Source organism: Drosophila melanogaster, chromosome 2L (assembly GCF_000001215.4).
Source record: "Drosophila melanogaster chromosome 2L".
In the NCBI taxonomy this organism is placed as follows: domain Eukaryota; kingdom Metazoa; phylum Arthropoda; class Insecta; order Diptera; family Drosophilidae; genus Drosophila; species Drosophila melanogaster.
In genome coordinates, this window is record NT_033779.5 from 13169628 (window position 1) to 13192076 (window position 22449).

The 22449-nt window shown below is 46.3% G+C and overlaps 7 protein-coding genes and 1 non-coding gene across 12 annotated transcripts; 5 read left to right on the plus strand and 3 right to left on the minus strand.

The window, feature by feature from the left end:
- Positions 1-21: 21 nt before the first annotated feature.
- Positions 22-7158, minus strand: Sfmbt (Scm-related gene containing four mbt domains). 4 transcript variants are annotated; one of them, NM_135762.3, is made up of 8 exons: positions 6987-7158; positions 6040-6325; positions 4812-5649; positions 3016-4314; positions 2689-2938; positions 2112-2623; positions 1755-2038; positions 22-1157 (listed from the first exon to the last, which is right to left on the minus strand). In NM_135762.3, exons 2-8 carry the CDS (start codon positions 6184-6186, stop codon positions 825-827), a joined length of 3663 nt encoding a protein of 1220 aa, NP_609606.2. In that variant the 5' UTR covers positions 6187-6325; positions 6987-7158; the 3' UTR covers positions 22-824. The 4 variants fall into 4 exon arrangements, with proteins under 4 accessions (NP_609606.2, NP_001137821.1, NP_001260432.1 ...); NM_001144349.2 differs by having other exon boundaries at positions 1686-2038; NM_001273503.1 differs by lacking the exon at positions 6987-7158 and adding an exon at positions 6596-6755.
- On the plus strand, positions 4600-5738 carry asRNA:CR46256 (antisense RNA:CR46256). The gene has a single exon (NR_133082.1).
- On the plus strand, positions 6796-7261 carry CG43925 (uncharacterized protein; the record flags this gene model as incomplete). Its single annotated transcript, NM_001273504.1, has 3 exons — positions 6796-6842; positions 6907-7041; positions 7130-7261. The coding sequence occupies exons 2-3, from the start codon at positions 6910-6912 to the stop codon at positions 7259-7261; spliced, it is 264 nt and encodes an 87-aa protein (NP_001260433.1). The 5' UTR covers positions 6796-6842; positions 6907-6909.
- A 261-nt stretch (positions 7262-7522) lies between these two features.
- CG5439 (uncharacterized protein) lies at positions 7523-9351 on the plus strand. Its single transcript, NM_135763.3, has one exon. The coding sequence runs from the start codon at positions 7624-7626 to the stop codon at positions 9184-9186; it is 1563 nt and encodes a 520-aa protein (NP_609607.1). The 5' UTR covers positions 7523-7623; the 3' UTR covers positions 9187-9351.
- A 268-nt stretch (positions 9352-9619) lies between these two features.
- Alg7 (Alg7 dolichyl-phosphate N-acetylglucosaminephosphotransferase) lies at positions 9620-13868 on the plus strand. The gene is made up of 5 exons (NM_135764.4): positions 9620-9996; positions 10056-10197; positions 10260-10473; positions 10534-10768; positions 13280-13868. Exons 1-5 carry the CDS (start codon positions 9851-9853, stop codon positions 13770-13772), a joined length of 1230 nt encoding a protein of 409 aa, NP_609608.1. The 5' UTR covers positions 9620-9850; the 3' UTR covers positions 13773-13868.
- Positions 10771-12969, minus strand: Mgat3 (beta-1,4-mannosyl-glycoprotein 4-beta-N-acetylglucosaminyltransferase). The gene has a single exon (NM_165027.2). The coding sequence runs from the start codon at positions 12823-12825 to the stop codon at positions 11362-11364; it is 1464 nt and encodes a 487-aa protein (NP_723787.1). The 5' UTR covers positions 12826-12969; the 3' UTR covers positions 10771-11361.
- Positions 13823-15248, plus strand: Rsph1 (Radial spoke head protein 1). The gene is made up of 2 exons (NM_135765.4): positions 13823-14036; positions 14201-15248. The coding sequence occupies exons 1-2, from the start codon at positions 13962-13964 to the stop codon at positions 15158-15160; spliced, it is 1035 nt and encodes a 344-aa protein (NP_609609.1). The 5' UTR covers positions 13823-13961; the 3' UTR covers positions 15161-15248.
- On the minus strand, positions 14222-22352 carry CG16974 (uncharacterized protein). Of its 2 annotated transcripts, NM_001259089.2 has the most exons (6): positions 22277-22352; positions 20065-20129; positions 17946-19991; positions 17406-17698; positions 16706-17337; positions 14222-16637 (listed from the first exon to the last, which is right to left on the minus strand). In NM_001259089.2, exons 3-6 carry the CDS (start codon positions 19944-19946, stop codon positions 15790-15792), a joined length of 3774 nt encoding a protein of 1257 aa, NP_001246018.1. In that variant the 5' UTR covers positions 19947-19991; positions 20065-20129; positions 22277-22352; the 3' UTR covers positions 14222-15789. The 2 variants fall into 2 exon arrangements, with proteins under 2 accessions (NP_001246018.1, NP_609610.2); NM_135766.3 differs by lacking the exon at positions 20065-20129 and having other exon boundaries at positions 15320-16637.
- Between the last annotated feature and the right edge of the window lie 97 nt (positions 22353-22449).

Genomic DNA, 22449 nt, shown 5'->3' on the forward strand with positions numbered 1-22449 from the left:
AAAAGTTAGTCGGCGATATTTCAATACTTGCAATTTTGAATTCGGTTTTATTAAAGTATCTTGACATTAGCTGGTACCTTAGGGATATCTAAATACATATTTTATCATTAAGGTTGCCTTCTTCAAAAGTTTGCCTTACACCAATAATGCCCTCCTTGCAGAGATGTGTGACACCGGAACGAAGTTAACCGAAGGAGAGAGCGGCTAGTTAATCGTGGATCTTACAGACTAGGAGCGACTTCCAATCGCTCCGTTTACGACTGAAAGTTGAGGGCATGCTGCCTGGGTTATTTGCTTGCGCTTGCTTCTATATAAAATATGATATTCTTGGGTCCTATATAATCGGCGACGGCTTATTTTATGTACACTGTACAAGCCCATGCTATGCAATCTCCCCATATATTCATGTGAATACATGTGTTGCATGCATTGTTATTACTCTTATTTTTATAAAAATATGCGTGATTTAAAAAAAGTCACTGTCATCAATTCAATCATCTTTATACAATTGTTGATATAGAACTCTGACTGATATAACATGAGCGTACGCCTAAGGTCTACGGTTTACAATTTAATCGGTATAAAATAACGCGCTGTGAGACTTGAGTTAGTTATACAATTGTATCATGGATGGTTGATCCATTCTAGGCAACGTTTGTGTTTCGATTTCCAGTGCTAACAAAATACTTCAATATCTATATATCTATATATATATATATATATATTATATATGCATACGCAGTAGTGTACACGTATAAAAGTGTGTGTGTGTGTTCTATCGGTGATAACTTTCGTTTTGCTTTGAAAAAACTAAAATCCGCGCACTATAAAAACGGTGATTTGTTGGTCTTGTGGGATCTGGCTCTGCCCGGATTAACCTTGCACTTAAGCTGTGCAATAAGGTCGGAAATTTTCAGTGCTGGGCCCACCTTCATGCCCAACAGTGGCATGATATCGTCCTTGGTCAGCTGCAGGAGTCGCTTTCCGTCGATCTTGTTCCGGCTGAACGTGTCACAGTGGGCTGTGCAATCGTTCACCCGCAAGAACTGGGATACGTCGTACACGTTCCATGTATCCGGCACCAGCTCCAAGTGAGGTTCACTCGAATCGATGTCGGCCAGACGCGGAATGTACTTATTATTCGTCGCAGAGGAGTTCTATAGTGGGGTAAAAAATAAGGACTTAATTAGTTAACGTATGATGTTGCATTGCTGGTTGGGTGTGTGACGGAACGATTGGATGTCGGTGTGTTGGGGCTATTGGGGCTGTTGCAAGTACCAAAAATAACAGTGCGTAAATTAAATTATATACAAATTGGCGTTTTATGAACGATTTGATTTTGGTTATATACATTTATGCAGTTGTGTTACGGAGCTTTAGCACAGTGGTTTAAGTTGGGTCGGACAATCTATTTCATATGAAATAACAAAAACTTAAGCTAAACAAGGCAAACTTGGATTAATATGGAGTATTTTGGTGTATAAGCTGATGCTTCTATTTCGAAAAAAAAAGGCAAATAAATTAAAGGGGAATTCCTCTAAATAAAATTTAATTAATGTTTAAAACAAAAACCACTATGCTCTTTGGACCTCCCGTTTAGATGCGTGAGCTGAACTTCAGGCGGGCAAGCAGGCTGGCTGGCTAGATGGATGACTCTACGCACTATTATTCCGCTAAGTACTCACCGCAATGTAGCTAGTGGCTTTGCGACCCACAGTTGGTGGCGCAGGAGATTTAGTAGTAGATTTCTTTACCGTTTTGTTACTGCCCGTGGCGAGAGTTACCAGCGAGGCGGACCCACTTCCACTGCCCGATCCAGCGATCAGATCACTGGACGACTGTGTCGTTGACTGCTCGGAGATGTGGCTGGTGCTTCCGTCTCCATCGCCATCCGCATCGGGATCCTCCTCGTCGCCTTCCTCCTCGGGCTGATTGTTCTCGTAAAAGGCAGCATTGTGATGCTCCGGCTTTAGCTCCAGCTTGATGCTCAGCTTGGGTAAGTGCGGCGTGGTCTTGAGCGCAATTGTACGCGATTTGACTGGAATAACATTTGAAGATGCATGATGATATACAGGAATTCGAATGACTTTGATTAGAAAAAAAAAACTTACCCGACTGAGTATTATTATCGGTTGGAGTTTTGCCTCCCGCTGCTCCCTTTTTGGGCTTTCGCTTTCGCTGTATTTTGGGCTTTGGTGCCGGTTTCGGGGCCTGCTGATGTGCTACTCTCGGTGGGCCCTCTAGCTTATGGTTGACCAGTACACACCATCCGACTGGATATATATCGGCTGATTCGCAATCCAACCACTGGTCGTACTCATCCGTCCATCCGTCAAAGTGAACCTTGAGTAGTCGACCAACCACTCGCGCCACCGTGGCCACGCAAACGAGTCGGGGATCCATGAGATCTGCACACTCCAGACTCATACCCACCTCAAATCCATGATCGGGAATAATCCGATGAAATAGATGCTGGCCAGCGGCTACGGCTCCCGTGTCGCGGAGGTAACCCTCCCAGGTGAATGTACGAGAGTCGTAGCCGTTCGGTGGGGTAACCGAAATGTTGTTGACGGAACAGAATCCAGCCGGAAAGATACACGGACTCTTTTCATGGTAACAGAACCTAAAAAAAAATACAACAGAAGCTATTTAGATTTGCCGACTTAAATTGAAGCTTTTAAAGCTCACCAATCCGACCCTGAGGCATCCGGTTGGTAGGAATCAATGCGTATCATCATGTATCCGAACTTAAGAACCGCCATTACTGTAGCCGGGCATATGGATGAAAGGTTGAGTGGATCCACCGCTTCCAGCTTCATGCCCTCCACAAAGCTATTGGTTTTGCCGTCACTGTAGTATTCGTCGAAGGTGAAGTTCATCTTAAACAACTCGATTGTGGCATCGTCCTCATGAACCTCAATCATGGCTTCGCGACCAGCTGGAAGTAGGAATGGTATGTAAAATGTTAAAATGGTAATGTAAAAACATGTATGCAGAAAAAGTAAATATTATTACCTAACATGCGCTCCAGATAGTCCTGCGGTGCAGCCAGATTATGGCCTACTGTGGTTGCCCAGCCAACTGGATGGATGATGGGCGAGTCCTCGTGACACCAAAAGCCGTCGTCGGAATCGAAGTAGCGCAGGAAGAGGCGCTTTCCCACGATTTTGGTGACGGTGGCCAGGCGCACCTGCGAAATGCGATCCTTGTCCACGCACTCGAGATTCAGGCCAAGGCGGAAGCGCGACTGGAGGCTGTCGTTGATTTTGTTGTAAAAGTTGGAGGGAAGGGTGCGGGCTCCGGATAAACGTCCCACCAGAAAGTCCTTCCAGTCCTTGTACTTGTGCTCGATGGTGCGGGGCGGAATTAATGGCTTGCCCCGAGTGGCGCACCAACCCACCGAATGCACCTCGGCATTGCAGAGGTTCACCCAGAAGTCGTGCGAGTCCGTATCGAAACCCTCGTAGCTCATTAAGGCCTTATAGCCTTTGATTTCCAGGATGGTGGCCACCCAAAACGAGGTAGGAGTCTGACCCGGTTGGATCACTTCGATGCTATCGCAATCCGTATTTTCCACTTCAACCTTCATGCCCACGCCCAAATTGTCCCATACCTCGCAACCGGGTGCATGAGGAAAACAAGTGACGGGTGCCGCATTGAAGTTCTCCTTGCTAAGGCGGGGCAACCAGTCGTAGGAGTGTGTGGGATCATACATGCGCCGCCGAATGCTGATTATCTTCTCCATTTGCGGACACGGTACGGGAAGGCGCTCGTATTTGGGTATTTGCGGCAGGTCATCCTGTGGGTAGATGTCCTTAAAAAGTCGCAAGGCCTTGGGCGTGGGTGCTGCGCTCAGATAAGAATTGGGTGTGGATGCACCCTCCTCGGTGCTGCCCGGAGCAGTGGCATCGCCCACTGCTCCGCCGTTTAACGCAGCAATTGTTTCATCTGCTGCCATTTGTACATTATTGGCAGCTGCGTCGCCGCCCATTGACATGGGTTCGCCGAAGCTATTCAACTGGGTAATCTTTGATTGATCCGTAATGCGAAAACGATAATTCGCATTCTTAATGTGCGCCGCATGCAGATCGAGCTCAATATCCGACTGCGACTGTTGCTGATCGCCAGGCAAATCGGCTGACTCCGAACCCGCTCCAGGATCCGGGGAACTAGTGGTTGCCTGGTCTCCCTCCATCTTAGTGTTAAGTACCAACGAATATAGTTCGCCTCGGGCACAGGCCATGCTGCAAAAACGTCGCGATTTTGTGTAGAATGTGTGCTTCACTCCAATGGCGCCACAACGTTTACAGACAGCTGTAGAAGAAGAAAAAACGAATCGTTTAAGTGCATATTAATGTAAACGTTAATTTCGTATTTAATTTAAATGCTATCATGGTATACAAACCCAAATTCTTGCAAAACAAACCCAAAACCATAAAGATAAGTGAAACTAAGAGTAGGATTTAAAATAAAAAGCTTGAAAATTAATATCGTGTAGAGTGGATCGATTGCAGATTTACAGGTGGTTTTCATTGTTTAAATAAACGAATCATTACTAATTACTTAGAAAGAAATAACTATTTACTTTATCAAATACATAAGCTAGTAGACAGAGCAAGCCTTGAAAGATTGTAAATACAAGGCAAAGGCTTTTGGAATTTTAGATAAGTTCAATGTACATCAAACTGATGATGTTTAATAATATATGATCTCAACTAAGATCTCTACCACTTATCGTTACTTATCGTTTACTTTTCTGCCCGCAATGTTCTAATTAAGAATCGACCCACTCTAGTGCACAGCAACCTTACCCATGCCATCTTTCTGTATGGGGATCACCGAAGGGTCAATGTTGCCCCTGTAGGCGATGGGTGTCTTCAGCACCAGTCCTGGCCTGTTAACGGGCTCGATCTTGCGCGTCTTGCGCTGTGATCGCAATGCGGAGGACGTGGAGGCACTGCAGGTGGCGGTGGTTGCGGTGGAATTGGCTCCCTTGGCCGTACTATAGGTGCGCTGCATTTGCTTGCTGGATGTGTTTTCAGTGCTGACCATTATGTTGCCAAAGGCATTGCCATTTAGCGTACCCATCGCAGGGACCAGAGTTGTGCCCAGCAGCTTGTGGTGCAGCAGGCCATCGGGCAGTGGAACCAAAAGATCGTGCTCGACTCCAGGGACGCCCAAGCTTCCGGGCATCTGTGCCATGCAGGAGGAGGAGGACTGCGAAATGTCCTTATCGGAGGAGGTCATAAAGTCGGTGCCATCGTACGAATTATTGTCCTCGTTCATCATCACAAAGTCGTCGATGTTGATAATCTCTTGCTTGGGCTCCAACTCGGATCCATTATCATCAAAGTTATTGTCCCTCTGACCGTACACTTGGTCGTCATCGTCCACGACCGCCTCCATGGCCATGCCAACCATGCCGTTCTCCACATCGTTATCCATTGCCTCCGCATAGTTCTGGAAGACTGCCGCCGCCGCCGACTGCTGGAGCAGTTGCTGCTGCAGGCCGCCCATGTGGGCAAATCCGTACAGGTTGTTCGAGTTGGTGGCAATCAGGGTGCCCGGCTGTACACCCAGTGCCGCAGCAGTCGCCGCCGCTTGACCAGTGAAATCTCCCCCCATTAGGCTCATCATCGGATTCATGTCCTTTTTTTGAGCATTGTGGGTTTTGGAGATTGGAGGTGGTTCGGGTTGAGGATCGACCATTGGTTATGTGTGTTTTTGTGTCGAGATTTAAATTGTAACCAATATATAAATCAAAGAAAAGAAAGTAGAAGAAATAAGTAAACAAATTCCAATTGTTTATAACTGAGACAGACAAAAAAGATAGTTTGGAAATTTGGCCAATCCCCAAGGAGTACACGTTGAAACCTAAAGAATTTGGGTTTGTTTTCGACTCCGAGGACTATCAAATATAATGGGGTGCCTTAGTGATAGACACGTATCTCGTTTTCGCGATGCTCATTTGAAAGCATTTTATATTTATTAGTCTTCGAATTGAGAGATTGGCTTCTGAATCAAACCGTCTGCACTCACCAAAGTTGGCTGATGGGCGGAGAGGTCCTCCATGACAGAGAGTCCAACAGTGGGATGACCCAGCAGAGTGGCCGCATCCTCCAGTGTAATGCGCTCCGAGTTGTACTGACTACTCATCCACATCATGCGCAGCTCGGATGGGTTCATTTTAAGCCAATGGTGCTATCGATTCCGGATTGGTCAGTATGGCAAAAGCATTTATGGGACAGCTTTCTGGGTTCTCTTCAAAAAGTATTGCTTTCTACTGCTGCGTGTCGCGTTCCTTTGTTTTTCGAACTCGCATTGACTGAAAACAAACATTGAAATAGTTTAGTGTTTTGAAATAATAAAAATTGGTCAAGATGGGGCGAATTTAAAAAGTAAATCCCTATTTATTCCTATCTAAAAACTACGTAGTTATTTACTTAGTACTTTTTAAGCTGCCTGCTAATTCGAATTTTTAAAAGAATATTATGTTCATATTTAGAAATCTCCGTATCTATTTGACGCTGATTGCTAATCTTGCTGCAATTTTATGGACAATGCAACATAGAATGCTCCCAGTTTGTTTGGTTACGAATAGCTCCTGGAACCGGCGAATGTTCCGGCCATATGGGCTGTAAATCCTGACCGAATCCCAGTGTTCCTCGTTGTTCGTTTTGTTTGCCTCCTTCTGTTCCCGTTTTCCTTTTTTTTTCATTCTACTTTTGCCTTTTCTGCACGCAGATGCTGCGCGGTGAGGGAAGCGTACGGAAATGCGATTGAAGCCTGTCGTAACGGTCGGAATTTCAGCCGCCGCGTGGAGTTTCACACAACTGAATAAGGTTCGAGCATATATCCGATTTATCAGAATTTTTGGTTACATTTCATGGGTTCAATCTCGAAAAGTCAATGAAGCGTTTGCGCAGACAGCCAACGCGAACAGAAAAGAAAATTTACGACGTTGCTGCCCCTGGATGCAAACTTACACTTTTGCACGTTGGACGCGTTCGGATTGGGTTTCCCCAGTTGCTAGCACTTGCGGTATGACATATTATTGGATCTTCAATCGTTTAACAATAGTTTTTAACAGATTTTTGTGTGCTAACTTCTTTCGCATTTGCGCGAGCAGGGATGGCAATTATACGCCAGGGCTACACAGTCGCACAACAGCGTTTTGGCATTATTTTGCCCGCTAAATCACCAGGGATGCACAAGTGGTCGCGTTCAGCGAGAAATAATGCAGAGTGATTGTTATCGATAAGTGTACAATACTGCTTATCTCAGTAAAAACACAATTTTAATCGAAATCGTTGTACCTTACCAATATGAATTGGAGAAATTAAGCGCTTTCAGTTATAATTGGTTTGTTTTGATAACGCAACCTATAGTTTTATAAGTTTTTTAGGTACCATAAATTATTTACAAACAATTTTTTTATTTTAATAAATCACCTAATGCTGAGTCACAGTCACTTAAAATCATTAATCGGTGATCTGAATGCGCCCATTCCAACGCTTATCAACACTGTTTGGCTTGTTTTGTTGTCAAGCAACCAGTGTTGGCACACAACGGAGTGAGAAAAATGAGTAGAAAATATAATTAGTTGAATAATAGCCACAAATAATGCCAGAAAATGCATCCAGCTCGATGCCCACAGAGGCAGGCTTCCGGAGCATGCGCAGCCAACTGGCGGGCAGCACCTTTGGCCAACGGCGCGAGGACATCTTTCGACGTCTACAGGAAAGTGCGCATAAAATCTCACAGAAGTTCAGTGGCAAAGAACTTGCCACTGAGCGGGATGAATCTGTTCAGGAACTGTGCGAATCCCTCGAGGAACTAATGTCCTACGGACTTAGGCAATCGGCAGGCACTTCCTCCTTCAGCGCCGCCAGCTTCATCCAGAACATGCAGGAGATGGTGTCCGGAAATGCGGGCGGAGGCAGCAACAACAATGACGCCACTTTCTGGGAATTCTGCCAGACGCATTTGACGCCCCACGAACGTCAGAGGTATATGGACCTTAAGCAGATCTGGACGAATGTGGGCAGAGGACGTGCCTTCATACGCGCCACACTGAACGAGAAGCGACTGCATAGCCATGTGCTCACCTGGCTGAGCGACGAGGAGCAGCTGCATCGATTTTACACACCTTGGTCCCTGCTACTCAACGATGAGGCGGCCAAGAAGCTGCCAGAGATCGTAGACTCCCTCAGTGATGTACTGTTCGCCCTCAATGTGGACACCACTGAGCTTAATGCACCCAGGAGATCGACGCCAAGTGTTGCCGTCAAAGAGGAACCAATTATATTCACCACCAGTCCAGTGCCGGTGGTGGGACGCCAAAAAAGACCTGGTATTGCGGTGGAACGACCCATTGAGTGCGTTAGCTCCACAGAGGATTTACTTGGTGCTCTAAAGCCCATCGAGTCGGTGGAGGTTCAGCAAATACTCTCCAAGGAATCCATCGAACAGGAGTTAGCCCAGCCACAGGAAGAAGTCAACTTGGGTCCCTTCGACCCCATTGAACCCGAGCTGGAGTTTCTCAAGACGCCCTTGCCAGACATTGGCGCGCATGTTGGAGAGTCAGAGCTCTATGAAGACCGAAGCGACACCTCCTCGCAGTGGAGCAAGTCCTCCTCCTCTGCCAATTGCTTGGCTAACAGCCAACAGCAAGCTGCGCTGGAAGAGCATGTCAACCAGCTAAACGAAAGATGCGCTCTGCTGGAAACCCGTGTGGCGGAGCTTAGTCTTCAAAATCGCCTGCTTATCCGAAGGCTAACCAAACAGTTTGAAGAGACCGGCATCGACCCCAGCTCATCGCTGTGCTCCAATTTCCTGATAACCATTCCGCATGTAAAGCTGGCAAAGACACAACGATCTGGTTCCCACTACACTTACGAAGTTCACATCACGATGAGGCAGCGTTTGGAGCACTGGACGTTTTTCAGACGCTACAGCGAGTTCTACAAGCTGCACAAGTCACTGCTTAAGACCCATCCGGTGGTCAGTGCCGTGGAGTTTCCACCAAAGAAGCATTTCGGCAACATGAACCTGGTCTTCGTGGAGGAACGCCGCCAGCAGCTGCAGATTTATCTGCTCAATCTGGTGGAGACCCTGCCGCAGGTGGAGGCCTGCAAGTCGAAGGCGGAGCTGCAAAAGGTCTTCCCCTTCTTCAGGGATAGGTAGCAATCTTTACCGAATCCAAATTGACAAAGGAAGCTCGAAAAGAACAAGTATTCGCAACATATTTTATCTATTTCGTTGTAGATATCTTTATCTATATGTGTAATAACGGAGTTGGTCCAAGTGTTGTAATCATTGATATTAAATAAAGTTAAGCCTTTTTCATCTAGTAAAGTGTTTTTACTTTCAGTCTTTAAATTTTTAACGATCTCTTGATTTTAGAAATACTATAACATTTTCTAACTTTGATATGTAAGCGAAATTAAATTAAGATTATTGCCGACTATACAAATTAAAAACTATTTTCACTAAGGTAGGTCAAAATAAAATTAAATTCATTTGTGGTATTTTATATATGAATAATTTAAATTAGTAAACTAAAATCAGCTGTTTGGTTTGTCTAACAGTCGAAAGTACGGGCACACTAGCCGCCGAACAGCTGAGTTTGTTGTTATCAGCAATTTGAGTTTCAATTGCGTGTACTTTTTTTTGTCGGCGTAATTGATTTCTGCACCATGATCGAGTGATCGGCTGGTTTTCCGCGGCCTCCCACTATCCCAATTGAAACAGCGCACTCCGTACGCGTGACTCCGGCAAATTTGCTGCGCACAGAGCTGCACCAGCTAATTGAATTAGTGCAGCGGAAGGTGGATTTTCAAGGCCGACCATGTCGGGAGTCGCCATAGCCATCAATGCGGCCATTTCGGGCGCCGCCTACTGCATGACAGTCCGGATGATACCCCGCTTCCGCGAGATGTTCATCAAGGCCAATCTCTTTGGCAACGATCTGTGCAAGAAGGACAAGCCGCAGGTGTAAGTTCGCTCTCCTTTGTTTTGTAGGTTTTCTAACTAAAACGCTTCCTAAACTCTAGACCTGAATCCTTTGGTGTGCTTATTGGCTGTGTGTTCCTGGTGTCCTTGTTTCTGTTCATACCGATTCCCTTCGCCTTCGACGAGGCAGCTGCCACGGATGCGATTACTGGAGGCAAACCAGATACCTTTCCACATGATAAGGTAGCTATCTAATTGATAGATGTCTTTGTGCTCCACCTTATCGGCTGTTATTCCCCACACAGTTCGTGGAATTGATTGCCGCCCTTCTTTCCATTTGCTGCATGATCTTCTTGGGCTTCGCCGATGACGTTCTCGACCTGCGATGGCGCCACAAGCTCCTGTTGCCCACCATCGCCACGTTGCCGCTGCTAATGGTGTACTACGTAAACTATAACTCCACGACGGTCATTATGCCCAACTTTGCAAGGAATCTGATTGGGACCTCCTTGAATATAGGTAGCTAAGGTTTTCCAGAAATGAAAATCAAGAGATGAAACCTATTTTGATTTCTTCAAGGTGCCTTGTACTACGTCTTCATGGGCATGTTGGCGGTATTCTGCACAAATGCCATCAACATCCTGGCGGGCATCAATGGCCTGGAGGTGGGACAATCCTTTATTATTGCAGGCTCCATTCTGGTCTTCAATGCCATTGAACTGTTGCTCGGTCACCAGGTGGATTCGCATATATTCTCCATTTACTTCATGCTGCCTTTCCTGGCCACCACCCTAGCGCTATGGAAGTTCAACAAGTGAGTAATCCAATTGATTTTTATTTTTATAAATACTGAATTGATCTGGAAGGTCAACAAATTTTCGTCTAATTATAATTAGGGTACGTTAGTAATAAAGTAATAACACAAATTCAAAATTGCTTCAAAATTGTAACCAAAACTAAGCTTAAATTTGCTTGCCTTCTGATAATTGGTATTAATATTTAAAGTAAGTCTAAAAAGCTTTTTCATACAGATCGTGTGTGTTATGTCTTAAAAATAATGCTAAATTGCGATCAACCCATTTCACAACTTTTTCCAGCAAATTTGAGACTTCTCTCAGTTGGTTGCATCGACTTCCTCTCATAAATTCATTGTTTAGTTCTGGTTTTTCTTATCACAGATGGCGGGTCTGTCTGTCCTGTCTGCTGAGATACTAAATTTGGAATTCACCTGGCCAAAAACACAGAAGGGCATTCGCATGAGTGGATTAGGCAGAGTATGATATGATGATTATGAGATTGTTAGACTTTGATGGGGATTCAAAAGCAGGCACATATAAATATATATATTCGTAGGTTTATGCTGGTTCGATAGGCTGCCATGCCCAAGTCAAACTTCGGCAGGCGTAGTTAGTCTTCGTCCTGCAGATCTTCCAGGACGTCCACATCGTATAGGTTCACCAGCAGCTGGCCGTACTGGCTGCTGTGCTGGAGCGCCTCCTCCGGAGCGAAATACTTCTCGCTCTGCTCCCGCAAGCGGTGCAGCTGCGTGGTGCCATCGATGTGAACTCCATTGGCTATCAGTTGCTGCATGTAGTTGGCATCGATGTGGGCATTGCGGGTATCGTTGGGTAGTTTTACTGGCAGCTTGCGGGGACTGGAGCTCTGCAGCAGGAGCACAATCTGCTCGGGAGGCAGGCACAGCTCGCAGTTCCAGCCGCCGTAGTGGTTGAGATCACCCAGTGTGCTGCTCGCCAGCCGGTGCAGGCGGTGAGCATCCAGTTGGGCACTGTGCAGGTGCCCCAAGGAACTTATCACCCCATTTAGGAGGGTCTTCTTCGGATGCTGCCAGTAGAATCCATATACATTGTACTTCAAACGAAATTTCAGCGGCAGCACATCCTTGGCATAGTACTTCAGAAACTTGAGTGCTGCTGGCGCGTAGACCGTTCCACTGTCCCCGTGCAGCAGCAGGTCCTGTGCCTGCATTTGGACACCACACTGCTGCCACAGCTGCCGCCTAAAGTGACTGTAGGCCATTGAGCTGGTGCAGTTGCTCTCGGAGGAGCAGCGTAGTAGCGTATAGCTCGTTTGGCTGCCCAGCATGCTCTCCAGACTCCGCTCCTTGCTGCCGTTGCTCACATAGTATATGAGAAAGTAGTCCACAACCTCGATGAGCGCTCGAATTTGCAGCTCCAAGAGCTCCAGACTTAGGTGGTCCCAGGCGCCCAATTCAAGCATATAGAACAGGCGGTGCAGTGAAGAAGAACTGGCCTCGACCAGTTGAAGCGGTGTGCTACCGCCTCGTTTACTGGCCCGATTGGACGTCATCAGGGCTCGCCATATGATCTCCGGCTGGCCGCAATCTCTGCCGTGCCAGCCACTTTCACATCTGCATTGAGGCGGCGCCATCAGATAGTCCACATCGTTGAGCCGCTGGCTCTCGTTGATGGTCCCCTCGCGATAGCACCAGAGGTTTGGGGTTAGACCCATCTCCGCGTCCACATAGGCGGGCACATTGTAGTCGGGCAGGTGGGATTCGTTCAGTCGTTCCGGTTTCATTTGATAAAAGTCCTTGTCGTAGCGGTTGACATTCTCCTGCAGATGCGGACAGTGGGTTCCGCCCACAAGTGCCATCTTCTCCATAGGGGCTTCACCGCTGGCCACGAAGTTGACCCGTCCGCCAAGTTGGTCCATTGCACTGCGCTGCTGCGACTCCTGGCCACGGCTCATCTGCAGCAGCCATATGCAGCCGATGAAGCCCACCTGCAGCACCAGCACCAACCAGAGCACCAGCTTCTTGGTGATGGCCAGCCGTCCAACGCCGGCTACCGGTGTCTGGTTGTAGGTGGCCAGGAATGTGCTTCTCACCATGGTCACTGGTTCACTTTCTGCAGTTCATCCTGCTCATTCCGTTTCGATTTTTCGTACTTTTCACGCTTTTCTTCTGCTGGCAAACACGCCCAAAAATTTTACGGCACCCCTCAACTCCCCCGCACAGCTGACGCAAATGTCCTCAGTCAGCTGTTCGCCGCTGCAGTTGTAAATCTGGCTGTTTCGCATCGATGGGCCTTACAACACTGGTTGTTACTGTTATCGAATTATTAAGGATGTTATTTGAAACTTAAAAATACGTTATAATCTCTTTTCGTCAGCTTAAATTTAATAATTATCATATTCACAAAAAATAAAACTTTTATGTAATAAAGTTCGGATAATAATGTTAATTTTTCTGTCATGCGTAATTTTGTTGTTAATTCCTAATATTTTTTTTACTTCTAACTAACTTTTCGTTTGTAATATATTTTCTATCTTACTTATTTCGCAGATATCCATCGCAGGTGTTTGTTGGGGACACCTACTGCTACTTTGCCGGCATGACTTTCGCCGTGGTTGGAATCCTGGGCCACTTCAGCAAGACGCTGCTGCTCTTCTTCCTGCCGCAGATCCTGAATTTCCTGTACTCCACGCCGCAGCTGTTCCACTTTGTGCCATGTCCGCGTCACCGGCTGCCCAAGTACGACAGCAAGACGGATCTGCTCCACATCAGCACCACGGAGTTTCGCCTGGAGGATCTCAACGCTCCGGGTCGCCTGATGGTCACAGTACTGCGGAACTTGCGACTAATAAGCTGGCATACCAAAGCGGACGGAGTTGTTAGGACCAACAACTTTACGCTCATTAACTTTGTCCTAGTCGTTTTCGGACCTGTCCACGAGCGAGTGGTCACCCAGATGCTGATGGGATTCCAGGTGCTGTGTACACTGATTGCCCTGACCATACGATATCCACTGGCCAACTACTTCTATGCGAAAACGTAGCCCTCGATTTCATCATTCTTCGATTCTGATATTTATTGTAGTAAGCCTTTGCTAAGTTAACTATACAAACAGAATACATTTATTTAATGCCTACACAAAATATTTCCCGAACGTAATTCGTAAGTAAAAATCTACTTCACTCGGCAATAAAAAGAACCGAAAGGAGTTAGTTAACTCAAAATCATCACCATGGCCATGACCGAAATGTCCGAGGAGGATCTGTCGGCGCCCGAGGAAGAGGAGGATTTGGGACCCAATATAGGCGTAAGTTCCAAAATGGATGAGTTTCTTAGTAGTGCATCTTCCTTCCTCAAAAGAAATAAATTTTTAGTGGAGTAACTTTAATACGAACATTCTCTAGTAGTAACAGTTTTTAGTAAGCAAGGAGCTCAATTAAAACAAATATCTATAATAATCCTCAATCCCAGCTCTACATAGGCGGTCGAAATGCTGCCGGACAGAGACAAGGTAGAGGTTGGGCCATCCTGCCCAACGGAGATCAGTATGATGGGAACTACAGGAAGGGTCGCCGTCACGGCATCGGGGTGTACGTGTTCAAGGATGGTTCACGATACTACGGACAGTATCGCTGCGGGAAGCGTTGTGGGCGCGGCATCTTCATCTATCCGGACGGATCCGTGTACGAGGGCAACTGGCGAAAGAACTTGAAGCACGGCAAGGGCCGGTACAAGTATGTGAATGGGGACAACTATTCGGGTGACTGGTTCAAGGGACAACGTCATGGGGTGGGCATCTATCACTTTAACAGCGGAAAGGATGGCTGCTGCCTGTCCGTCAGAATGAAGGCCACCTGGAACAGCAACATGCGAACGGGTCCCTTCGAGCTGTATATCGGCAATGAGGACAAGTGCACAATACTTCACGGAATTTGGGATAACCTGTACCCGAGTGGACCGGCCGTGTTTAGCTTCAACAATCGATACCTTCTGCTGGGCTATTTCCTGCCCGCCAGTTACAACATGAAGGCGATCAGCAACGAAGACGAGATGGAGGACGCCGAGGAGCGCTTGGAGGACGAGATGGGTGAAGCGGAGCCAATGGAACCAACACTATGGTTCGCCCAGGAGATGGCCGTGTATGACTTTTCGCTGCTGCCGCAGGAGCCAGTGCCTCTGGCCATTTCCGATTCCGAGCTGTCCGTCTGCTCGCTCTCCACTGAGCCGAGCATGCGCAGCGAGGAGAAGATCAGTTGGTATGGAGAGGGTGAAGAGGCCGAGGGCGAGGAGGGCGGCGAGATGGAGTGCTTCCCATGCGAGTGCGATCTCACCGATGTCAGCGAGGTGGAGACGGAGAGCGAGGTGTGCAAAATCGACGCCAATCCATGCTGCATTGAGATCCTCAAGCAACCAGAGTGTCCAGATCCTTAGGAATGTAGCTGCGCTATTCCACATGCATTTGTTATTGTTATTTTATGTTGCCTGCAAATGAAAGAATATATCAGTATATCTGAAAAACAAAAAAACATATATTAAGTCGGTGGCCGTAGAATGATTTTATCTTGGAATAAGGAATTCGGCAATTGATATAAGTTATGGTTTATTTGTTATATACGCTTTTATTTTCATACAGTTCAATTAAAATTTGTCAGTTTCATTTTAAAATACGCCTTGCACTTTACAGTTTTGATGCTTTAAACTCGTTAAGTAATGAAATCACAAATGGGGGGCTCTCTTTTCAAGTTTTATTGACGTGATGATACCTCAGCGATAGAATCCAGCTGTGAATAGATCTCAATTTTAAATTCATTAAGCTTGGTTTTTGATCAGCTCATCGGTCGGTGTAATCGTATGACTTGTTCCGATATACATATATATTTTCTAATGTTCAGCACTTGAATTTCTGCGTTTTGCTAATTAACTCTAAGTTTAATTATTGTTGTCCGCCCTACCATTGTAGCGTAACCATTAACATTAACTTCATTTGCAGATGCGTGTTTGATTTACGTACTTCTATACAGTTTATATCTTCGTTACTAATGTTTAATTTAAAAAAATCTCTAGGTGCTGGCATGGTCAGGCTTGGGGGGAGTAGATGGTAATGAGGCGTCATTTGCCAGCTTACTGCTGACCTGGCAGACATCGCCGCAACTGGCGGCCAAGCTGTTGGACTCACAACTGGACTCGGATGGTGGAGTCTCGCTATTCCCTGCGTCGCCCTCCTGTTCCGCTTTGCACAACGACGCCGTGCCGCATTCGTCCAGGATAATGTTCAGCTTCTCCGTCCTCGCCTGCATCACAGGAGCAACGGTTGAGGTCAGCGAAGTGGTCTCCACGGGATTTATGCGAAGCATTTGGTATGGTGCTTCGCCCTCCTTCTGCAACTCATGCAGTGTGCTACCATCTCGCTGTTTGGAAACCTTATAAATGGCCGGACATGACTTTGAGGTCTTCACATCGTTCAAGTCCTTCAGTTCGGGCATCCCCAGTGGTTTACCGCTGATCTTCCTTAGCGGCTGCATCTCCTGCTCTTGATTATTGTCCTCCACGCTTATGAACTGCGATAGAGCCCCTGCTGCCGCCAAAGCCGCCGCCTGGCCACTGCTGCTGGCGCCTTCGGGATTCATATAGAGCATGGAGGCATTGTAAAGCAATAGCTGAGGTTCCATTTTAAAATCGTGCTCCAACTGCTTTTGCTGATCCAGATTCTCATCAATGTAGTTGATGTGGATGGGGGAGTTCTGCAGGTTAAGTTGCGAGCTATGCAGCAAGTCATCGTCTGGTGGGGTATAGTAAAGCGACGCCTTGCTGGCTGAGTAATTAGCAGATAGGCGCGCCTTAATTTTTTGTATGTGCAGCTCCTTGGAGTCACCAAAGTCCATTTGGCCTTTGAAGTAGCAGTCTATGTCTGATGAAAAAAAAAGGAGTAAATTTAATATATATACGACTTAAAGGTAGTTTGTTATAATATTTTACCCTCGGCAATGTCTTCCTCACATCGTCCGCGACAATTCTCAAAGTAGAAGCTAGGAAGGTTCTCCAGCACCTTGTTCAGCGTCTGCTGTTGGTATTTGTATCCCTCGCGGAGGCGCAATACCTGATGCGCACTAAACTTCCGGATTTTGTTCCTCTGGAAGACGTAGTTTTCCCGCACCCAGCTCAACTGGCCTGTGGAGTAGTCGCGCACCTTCTTCACCTGATCGTAGTATTGGTCCTTCAGCGTGGTCAGATGATTCGAGCCTATGTCACGGAACTCGCGAATATGCTTGGCCTGGCTGGTGTAGCTGCTCTGGATCCACTCCACCTGCTGGGCGCAGTTCTCCCGGATGCGGTGCACCTGCTGCGTATAGTTCTCTCTCAGCCTCTCCAATTGCTGACTCTTGTAGGTCTCGATGCTGTCCAGCATAGCGTATATTTGGTGTTTGCGCGGTGACTTCTTCTTACGATTGACGCAACAATAGAAACGGTTACAGATGCCCCAACGTGACAGGCAGCTCCTCAATCCCTGAACAATCAGGGTTAGCAGCAGGAATGCGGTAGCCAGAGCCGTGCCAAACAGAATGCTACCGATTTTAACTCGGTAGAACACAATGGGATCGATGTACAGTCTGCGAGAAAAGGAAAAAAAAAACCCTTTGAAGAAGTATTTAAACATAATAGTCGCCATTATTCTCACCGTAATCCTGCAGAGGCTTTGCCCATCACATTGAAGGCATAACAAGTGTAGAGGCCACTGTCGATTCTCGAAATATTGTGCACCAGCAGCGATCCGTTCTCCACCAGCACCACTCGACGACCCACTAGACTATTCTGACGTGTCCAGTTCAACGACTGAATGTAGCTCTCGTCCATCAGAGCAGCTAGCTCCTGGGCACTCGGTGGCTGGTGAGCATCCTCCTTGCTGTCGATGATGATCGGGCGCTTGTCAGGATCAGCATGGTGGCGTAAAATCTTATTGCGCGGTGTCACCTGATGAGGGGTAAACGATTAACTCTGTGCCTCATAATAAGTTCATGGAAGAAAAATACATTTAGTCACCTCTAGGAAAGCTAAAGGATTAACTATTAAAAGGGCATAATAAGTTCCGATATCATGGGATATTTAAATATATAATAATATGCAATGCTATATGAACATATTCTTTTAACATTAAGTTACTCCTAAACGAACACGATAAACTCAAAATATGAGTACAATACAAGGATGTTATACTCACCCAGATGATATCCGGCACTGGGCTCCCCGAAATCTGGCACTCCAGCTTGGCGGTGGAGAGAAGCTTGTGCATCTTTGGCTCGGAGAACTGCACCACCGTGGGCACCGAGCAGTTGAGTTTGCTTAGCACGCGGAGCATATCGCCGCGATAACCATACTGACACTTGAGCGCATCGATTTGATGATCGATACTCTCGTACGAGTCCAGTGGAGTCTGATTGGTACTGCCATTGCTATGGTTCTGTGCCTGGGGCATCTGGTGGCGTAGGCTTGTGCTGGTATTCGCCAGCCAGGCAGTCAGCCAATACATGCTGCAGTCGCACTGATACTCGTTGCCCAATATATTAAGGTAGTGCAGCTGTCTGAGCTCTTTGATATTTTCGGGCAGCGATCCCAAGCTATTTCCTCGCACACTGAGTCGCTGCAATCGTGACAGCCCTGAGATCTGCGTGGGCAGCTGCAGCAATCCGTTCTCGGCCAGCAGCAGCTCCCTTATATTCGGAGTATTGGCGAACAAGGTGGCGGGTAAATACGTTAGTTTTCGATTCTGCTGCACGGAAAGGTAACGCAAACGATGAAGCACTTGCGGATCCACAAGGGACTCGTCATAGCGCGATATCCAGTTGGAGAACTGCTCTATTGGCGTCTCATCAATGCGCAGCAGCACCAGGGAGCGCTGTCTCTGAAACAGGCCACTGGGCAGCTGCTTGAACTGATTACGGCTGAGATCCAACTGCCTGAGGGCATGCAGCGACTGGAAGATGATGGATGACAGCAGGGTCAGGTTGTTGCCGGACACGTTCAGGGCGAGCAGGTGATCCAGAGACTCGAACGCCTTTCGATCGATGACGGACAGAGAATTTTGGCTAAGGTCCAACTGACGCAGCTCGCGCAGACTGTACAGACTATGCTTGCCGATGGACTTAAGCTGATTTCGCTGCAGGTGCAGCTGACGCAGCTGGCCGTTGCGGGCAAAGAAGTTGTCCGGAAACGATAGCAGGCGGTTGTCGCTGAGGTCCAGCACTTGAAGATCGGCTGCCGTTTGGAAGAGCATAAATGGCAGAACGCTCAGCCGGTTTCCGGATAGATAGAGGCGCTCAAGCTTCAGGGCTCCAACAAATATGTCTCGTGGAAGCTCAGTCAACAAATTTTGGCTGAGATTCAGCATGCGCAATTCGCTCAGCTCGCCCAGGAAGCGCTGCGGTAAGTAGGTCAGTTCGCTTCTGTCCAAGTGCAGCTCCTGCAATTGCTTCATGTACTGCAGGTTTAGCAGGCTGCAATTGCTCAGTCGATTACCGCTCATTTCAAGTACTTTCACGCGCCGCACGGCCAGCGGAATTGCCCAATGAAGGCACTCCAGGCGATTCTCGGCGAGATTGAGCCGTTCCATATACTCAAAGGAGCGCGGCTGGCGGGTGAAGAGCTCCATGAGCGTTTCATCTTTAAGTTCACTACTCTGCCAGCTGAATTCCCTCAGACTTTCAAGCTGTGGCAGCTTCAGGGGATTACTGCGATCCGCAGGTACATGGGCCAGCATCAGCTGGTTGTAATTAATGTGCGAGCTTCGCTGGGAGAGCAGTTCCTGGTTAACTCGCCTCAGGTCCACATGCTCGCAGTTAAGCTTAAAAACATTGCCCGTGGGATCGACGTGACCGACCGAAGGAAGTTCATGCTCCTCCACCTCTACGCTCTCTGATCCGGCGTCCGCCGCATCCAGCCACAGACCCTCATCACTGTCACTATCATCTAGATCCGAGTCGACGGCATGGCCCACAAACGGTAGGTGGAACTTGTAGCCCAGCAGTGAGAACTCGTGCTCCTGCCAGGTCCTTATCCTGGGCCTGATCTGTGGACGATGTTGCTGCGGGATTTGGGCCAGGTACGCCTCGGCACTGCTGTATGTGGCCAGACAGTGGGTGCTGTCACCACTGATGGCCGCTGCGGCCTTGAGCCCGACAAACAAGGCACACAATATCAAGGAAATCTTCGATATTGCTTCCATTTTTCAGTATGTAATCTCAAATATTTGTACGGTCGCATAGTACACCTGTAAGATAAGAGGGTTTTCAGAATATTATTTATTGCTAAATATATTAATTTTATATTGTGTTATAATCAACTATGTTCACTTTATATTTTTCGTACAACGGTACAAGCCATCTCGAAGTTTTTGGATGTCTGGACACTAAATTAAACCAATTCAGGTTTTTGGTCATTATTGATTTTCGCCTTTACCCTTCGGGAGCCCAAAAAATATGTGTCGCAACTCTCATTTCAGCGGGAGAAGGGAAAAGTGGGATTGGGCAACGGACAAAATCAATAAGTTAGGTAAATAACATAAATAAAACGGTGGTCTAAAGGAGGCGGAGGACGCGACGTCCAGTTGCGCGTCCAAATGGCGACGCACAGAAATGTTTGGAACCGTAAAGAGGTGGAACTTTTGTAGTATTCTTCTTTTAATAATGCATTATAATAGTGTCTGTCTGGATGTGGACAAGTTCCCACTTCTCCAACGACAGATTTCCATTCGCACGCAATGAAGATTAAGAACTTTAAGGCATGCAAGGAACTAAAAAGTTATTATAATGTAGAAGTTTTAATAGAAACACTTAACAAAAAAGTCTGTAGATTAAGCGAATACTTTAGGTGAACATGTAATTGTTTTTGATACAAATAAAGATTAAATCTAGCTATAAATTGCTCAATTATTTTATATTGCTTTAAATCTAAGGTTTTTGAGATCTTAAAGTACTCGTCAAGTTTTATTGAGATAAATGGTGAGGAAAACAAACGTAGTCCGCAACGCTGTGAATCAGCAAGTGGCCATTATAAGTTAGCATATATTTAAATTTTCCTTAATGCCGCCGATTGCATTTGTTTATAAACAGAAATATCGAATGAAATGCCGCCCAGCAACCACAACCTGCACCAACAAAGCAATTACGTACAATATATGGTATACTTCAGTTGCCAAGATTATTACTCAATGGCTTTCGGATAAAAAGACGCGAGAACTATAAAATAATTCATTGTATAATACAGCCCATGTCTCGAGTGACTGACCCCCGATGCCACGTAGAATATATTTACACATATATAGAATATGGAAGGCGTAAAGCTTTTCTATTTGTTGATATTGACAACGGTTGGTGGCCAGCTGTTGGGCCAAAGCTGATAAGAGCAATGAGCCCATAAAACTGATAAGCCGGCACTTTGCGAAAAGTGATCAAGATGGATGGTCGCAGGGGTATTCCATTTAATCTCAGTTCCCAAAGAGCTTGAATCGCTAAGTAAATATGACTGTTGATGGCGAATATTCAACACACCAGCAGAAATCTGGCCAAAACAAATGCAAACAACAAAAATAACGAAAAACCGATACAGAAATAGCCCAGCATACAGACGTAAAAAAACACGAAATACACATGCAGAAATATGGCTAAAAAAAAGTGCCACGAATCTAAGACAATAATTAAATTATGTATGTACATATGTACGTTTGCCTCGCAGAGCGAGAAAGTAGTTGCCAAATTGGTGTGGTGCTACCAATAAATTAGACTAATCAGCTGATATGCCAGTTAGCTGTATATTTTTCCATTAATTTAAATGTCAATTTCGTTAAGCCAAAGAATCGGAGCAGACCGAAAGAGACGGAGATAGAGTGGGTTGCATAATCTGTCATGGAATCCGAGCTCAAAACAACCGTTTAACTGGGTATACAGTGCGGGTACATAATGTACATGCGATACATACACACAGACACACGCACACACGCACACACTTGCAACACCTGGTGACATGTGAAAAGCCGCTAATGAGTCGGGCTGACAGTAAAACGGCCAATTAGCCGAGATTCCCTGCTGCCCCGCAAGTGGAATCGTTCACCAAATTGAAGATTTACTCGCCGCTCCGCCCACTCTCATAATTCATTCATCGCTTTTCGCCTCCTTTTTACCTTGGAAAAACTCATCTCAAGTGAGTGTGTGCGTGTGTGAGCACATATGTACATACATATGCATGTAATGTGCAAGGTGCTGCAGCTTAAGATGTTGCCAAGGGCAACGATTCGCGGCTCGGATTCGGATGTAAATCGAGAAATAACGGGAGTATCTCATTCCAGGTAATTATGAAGCCACCGAAACTTCTGGTTTCGCATTTTTTTCACCCTTTGTGCCTGAAGCAGCCGTTTCAGCTACGCACACACTCGCATCTGTCGAAAGTTTGAACTTTTCACTGGGCTACATAGAAAGAAACATCTATGTTTTTTACCCCAATAAGCTAGTCACTCAATAAATATGTCTTTTATGACATATTGTTTAATTATTATCTCACCGTTGTTTATATTATCTGCATCTTTTCGCGTCTTTTTTCGTCTGGCTTACAGTGTGGCCGTAAAAGAACCGTTGAAGTATACTCATACGCATTAGAAGGTAGTCGGAAAAGGCGTTTGAAATATACCAAAAGCCAGTGCTGTGCAATGATAAAATTTAATATATTTATATTAT

What these genes read in the sequence shown, in the direction of transcription:
- Mgat3 (NM_165027.2), bottom strand. Translation starts at nt 12,825, where the DNA reads ATGGTGAGAAGCACATTCCTGGCCACCTACAACCAGACACCGGTAGCC.
- Alg7 (NM_135764.4), top strand. Translation starts at nt 9,851, where the DNA reads ATGTCGGGAGTCGCCATAGCCATCAATGCGGCCATTTCGGGCGCCGCC. An exon ending in AAGAAGGACAAGCCGCAGGT is followed by an intron (nt 9,997 to 10,055) that starts GTAAGTTCGCTC and finishes CCTAAACTCTAG; the next exon opens with ACCTGAATCCTTTGGTGTGC. An exon ending in GCGCTATGGAAGTTCAACAA is followed by an intron (nt 10,769 to 13,279) that starts GTGAGTAATCCA and finishes CTTATTTCGCAG; the next exon opens with ATATCCATCGCAGGTGTTTG.
- Rsph1 (NM_135765.4), top strand. Translation starts at nt 13,962, where the DNA reads ATGGCCATGACCGAAATGTCCGAGGAGGATCTGTCGGCGCCCGAGGAA. An exon ending in ATTTGGGACCCAATATAGGC is followed by an intron (nt 14,037 to 14,200) that starts GTAAGTTCCAAA and finishes CCTCAATCCCAG; the next exon opens with CTCTACATAGGCGGTCGAAA.
- CG16974 (NM_001259089.2), bottom strand. Translation starts at nt 19,946, where the DNA reads ATGGAAGCAATATCGAAGATTTCCTTGATATTGTGTGCCTTGTTTGTC. An exon ending in AAAGCCTCTGCAGGATTACG is followed by an intron (nt 17,338 to 17,405) that starts GTGAGAATAATG and finishes CTTTTCTCGCAG; the next exon opens with ACTGTACATCGATCCCATTG. An exon ending in TGAGGAAGACATTGCCGAGG is followed by an intron (nt 16,638 to 16,705) that starts GTAAAATATTAT and finishes TTTTTTCATCAG; the next exon opens with ACATAGACTGCTACTTCAAA.
- Sfmbt (NM_001144349.2), bottom strand. Translation starts at nt 6,186, where the DNA reads ATGAACCCATCCGAGCTGCGCATGATGTGGATGAGTAGTCAGTACAAC. An exon ending in CTATCTGGAGCGCATGTTAG is followed by an intron (nt 2,939 to 3,015) that starts GTAATAATATTT and finishes TCCTACTTCCAG; the next exon opens with CTGGTCGCGAAGCCATGATT. An exon ending in CGATAATAATACTCAGTCGG is followed by an intron (nt 2,039 to 2,111) that starts GTAAGTTTTTTT and finishes ATGTTATTCCAG; the next exon opens with TCAAATCGCGTACAATTGCG.
- CG5439 (NM_135763.3), top strand. Translation starts at nt 7,624, where the DNA reads ATGCCAGAAAATGCATCCAGCTCGATGCCCACAGAGGCAGGCTTCCGG.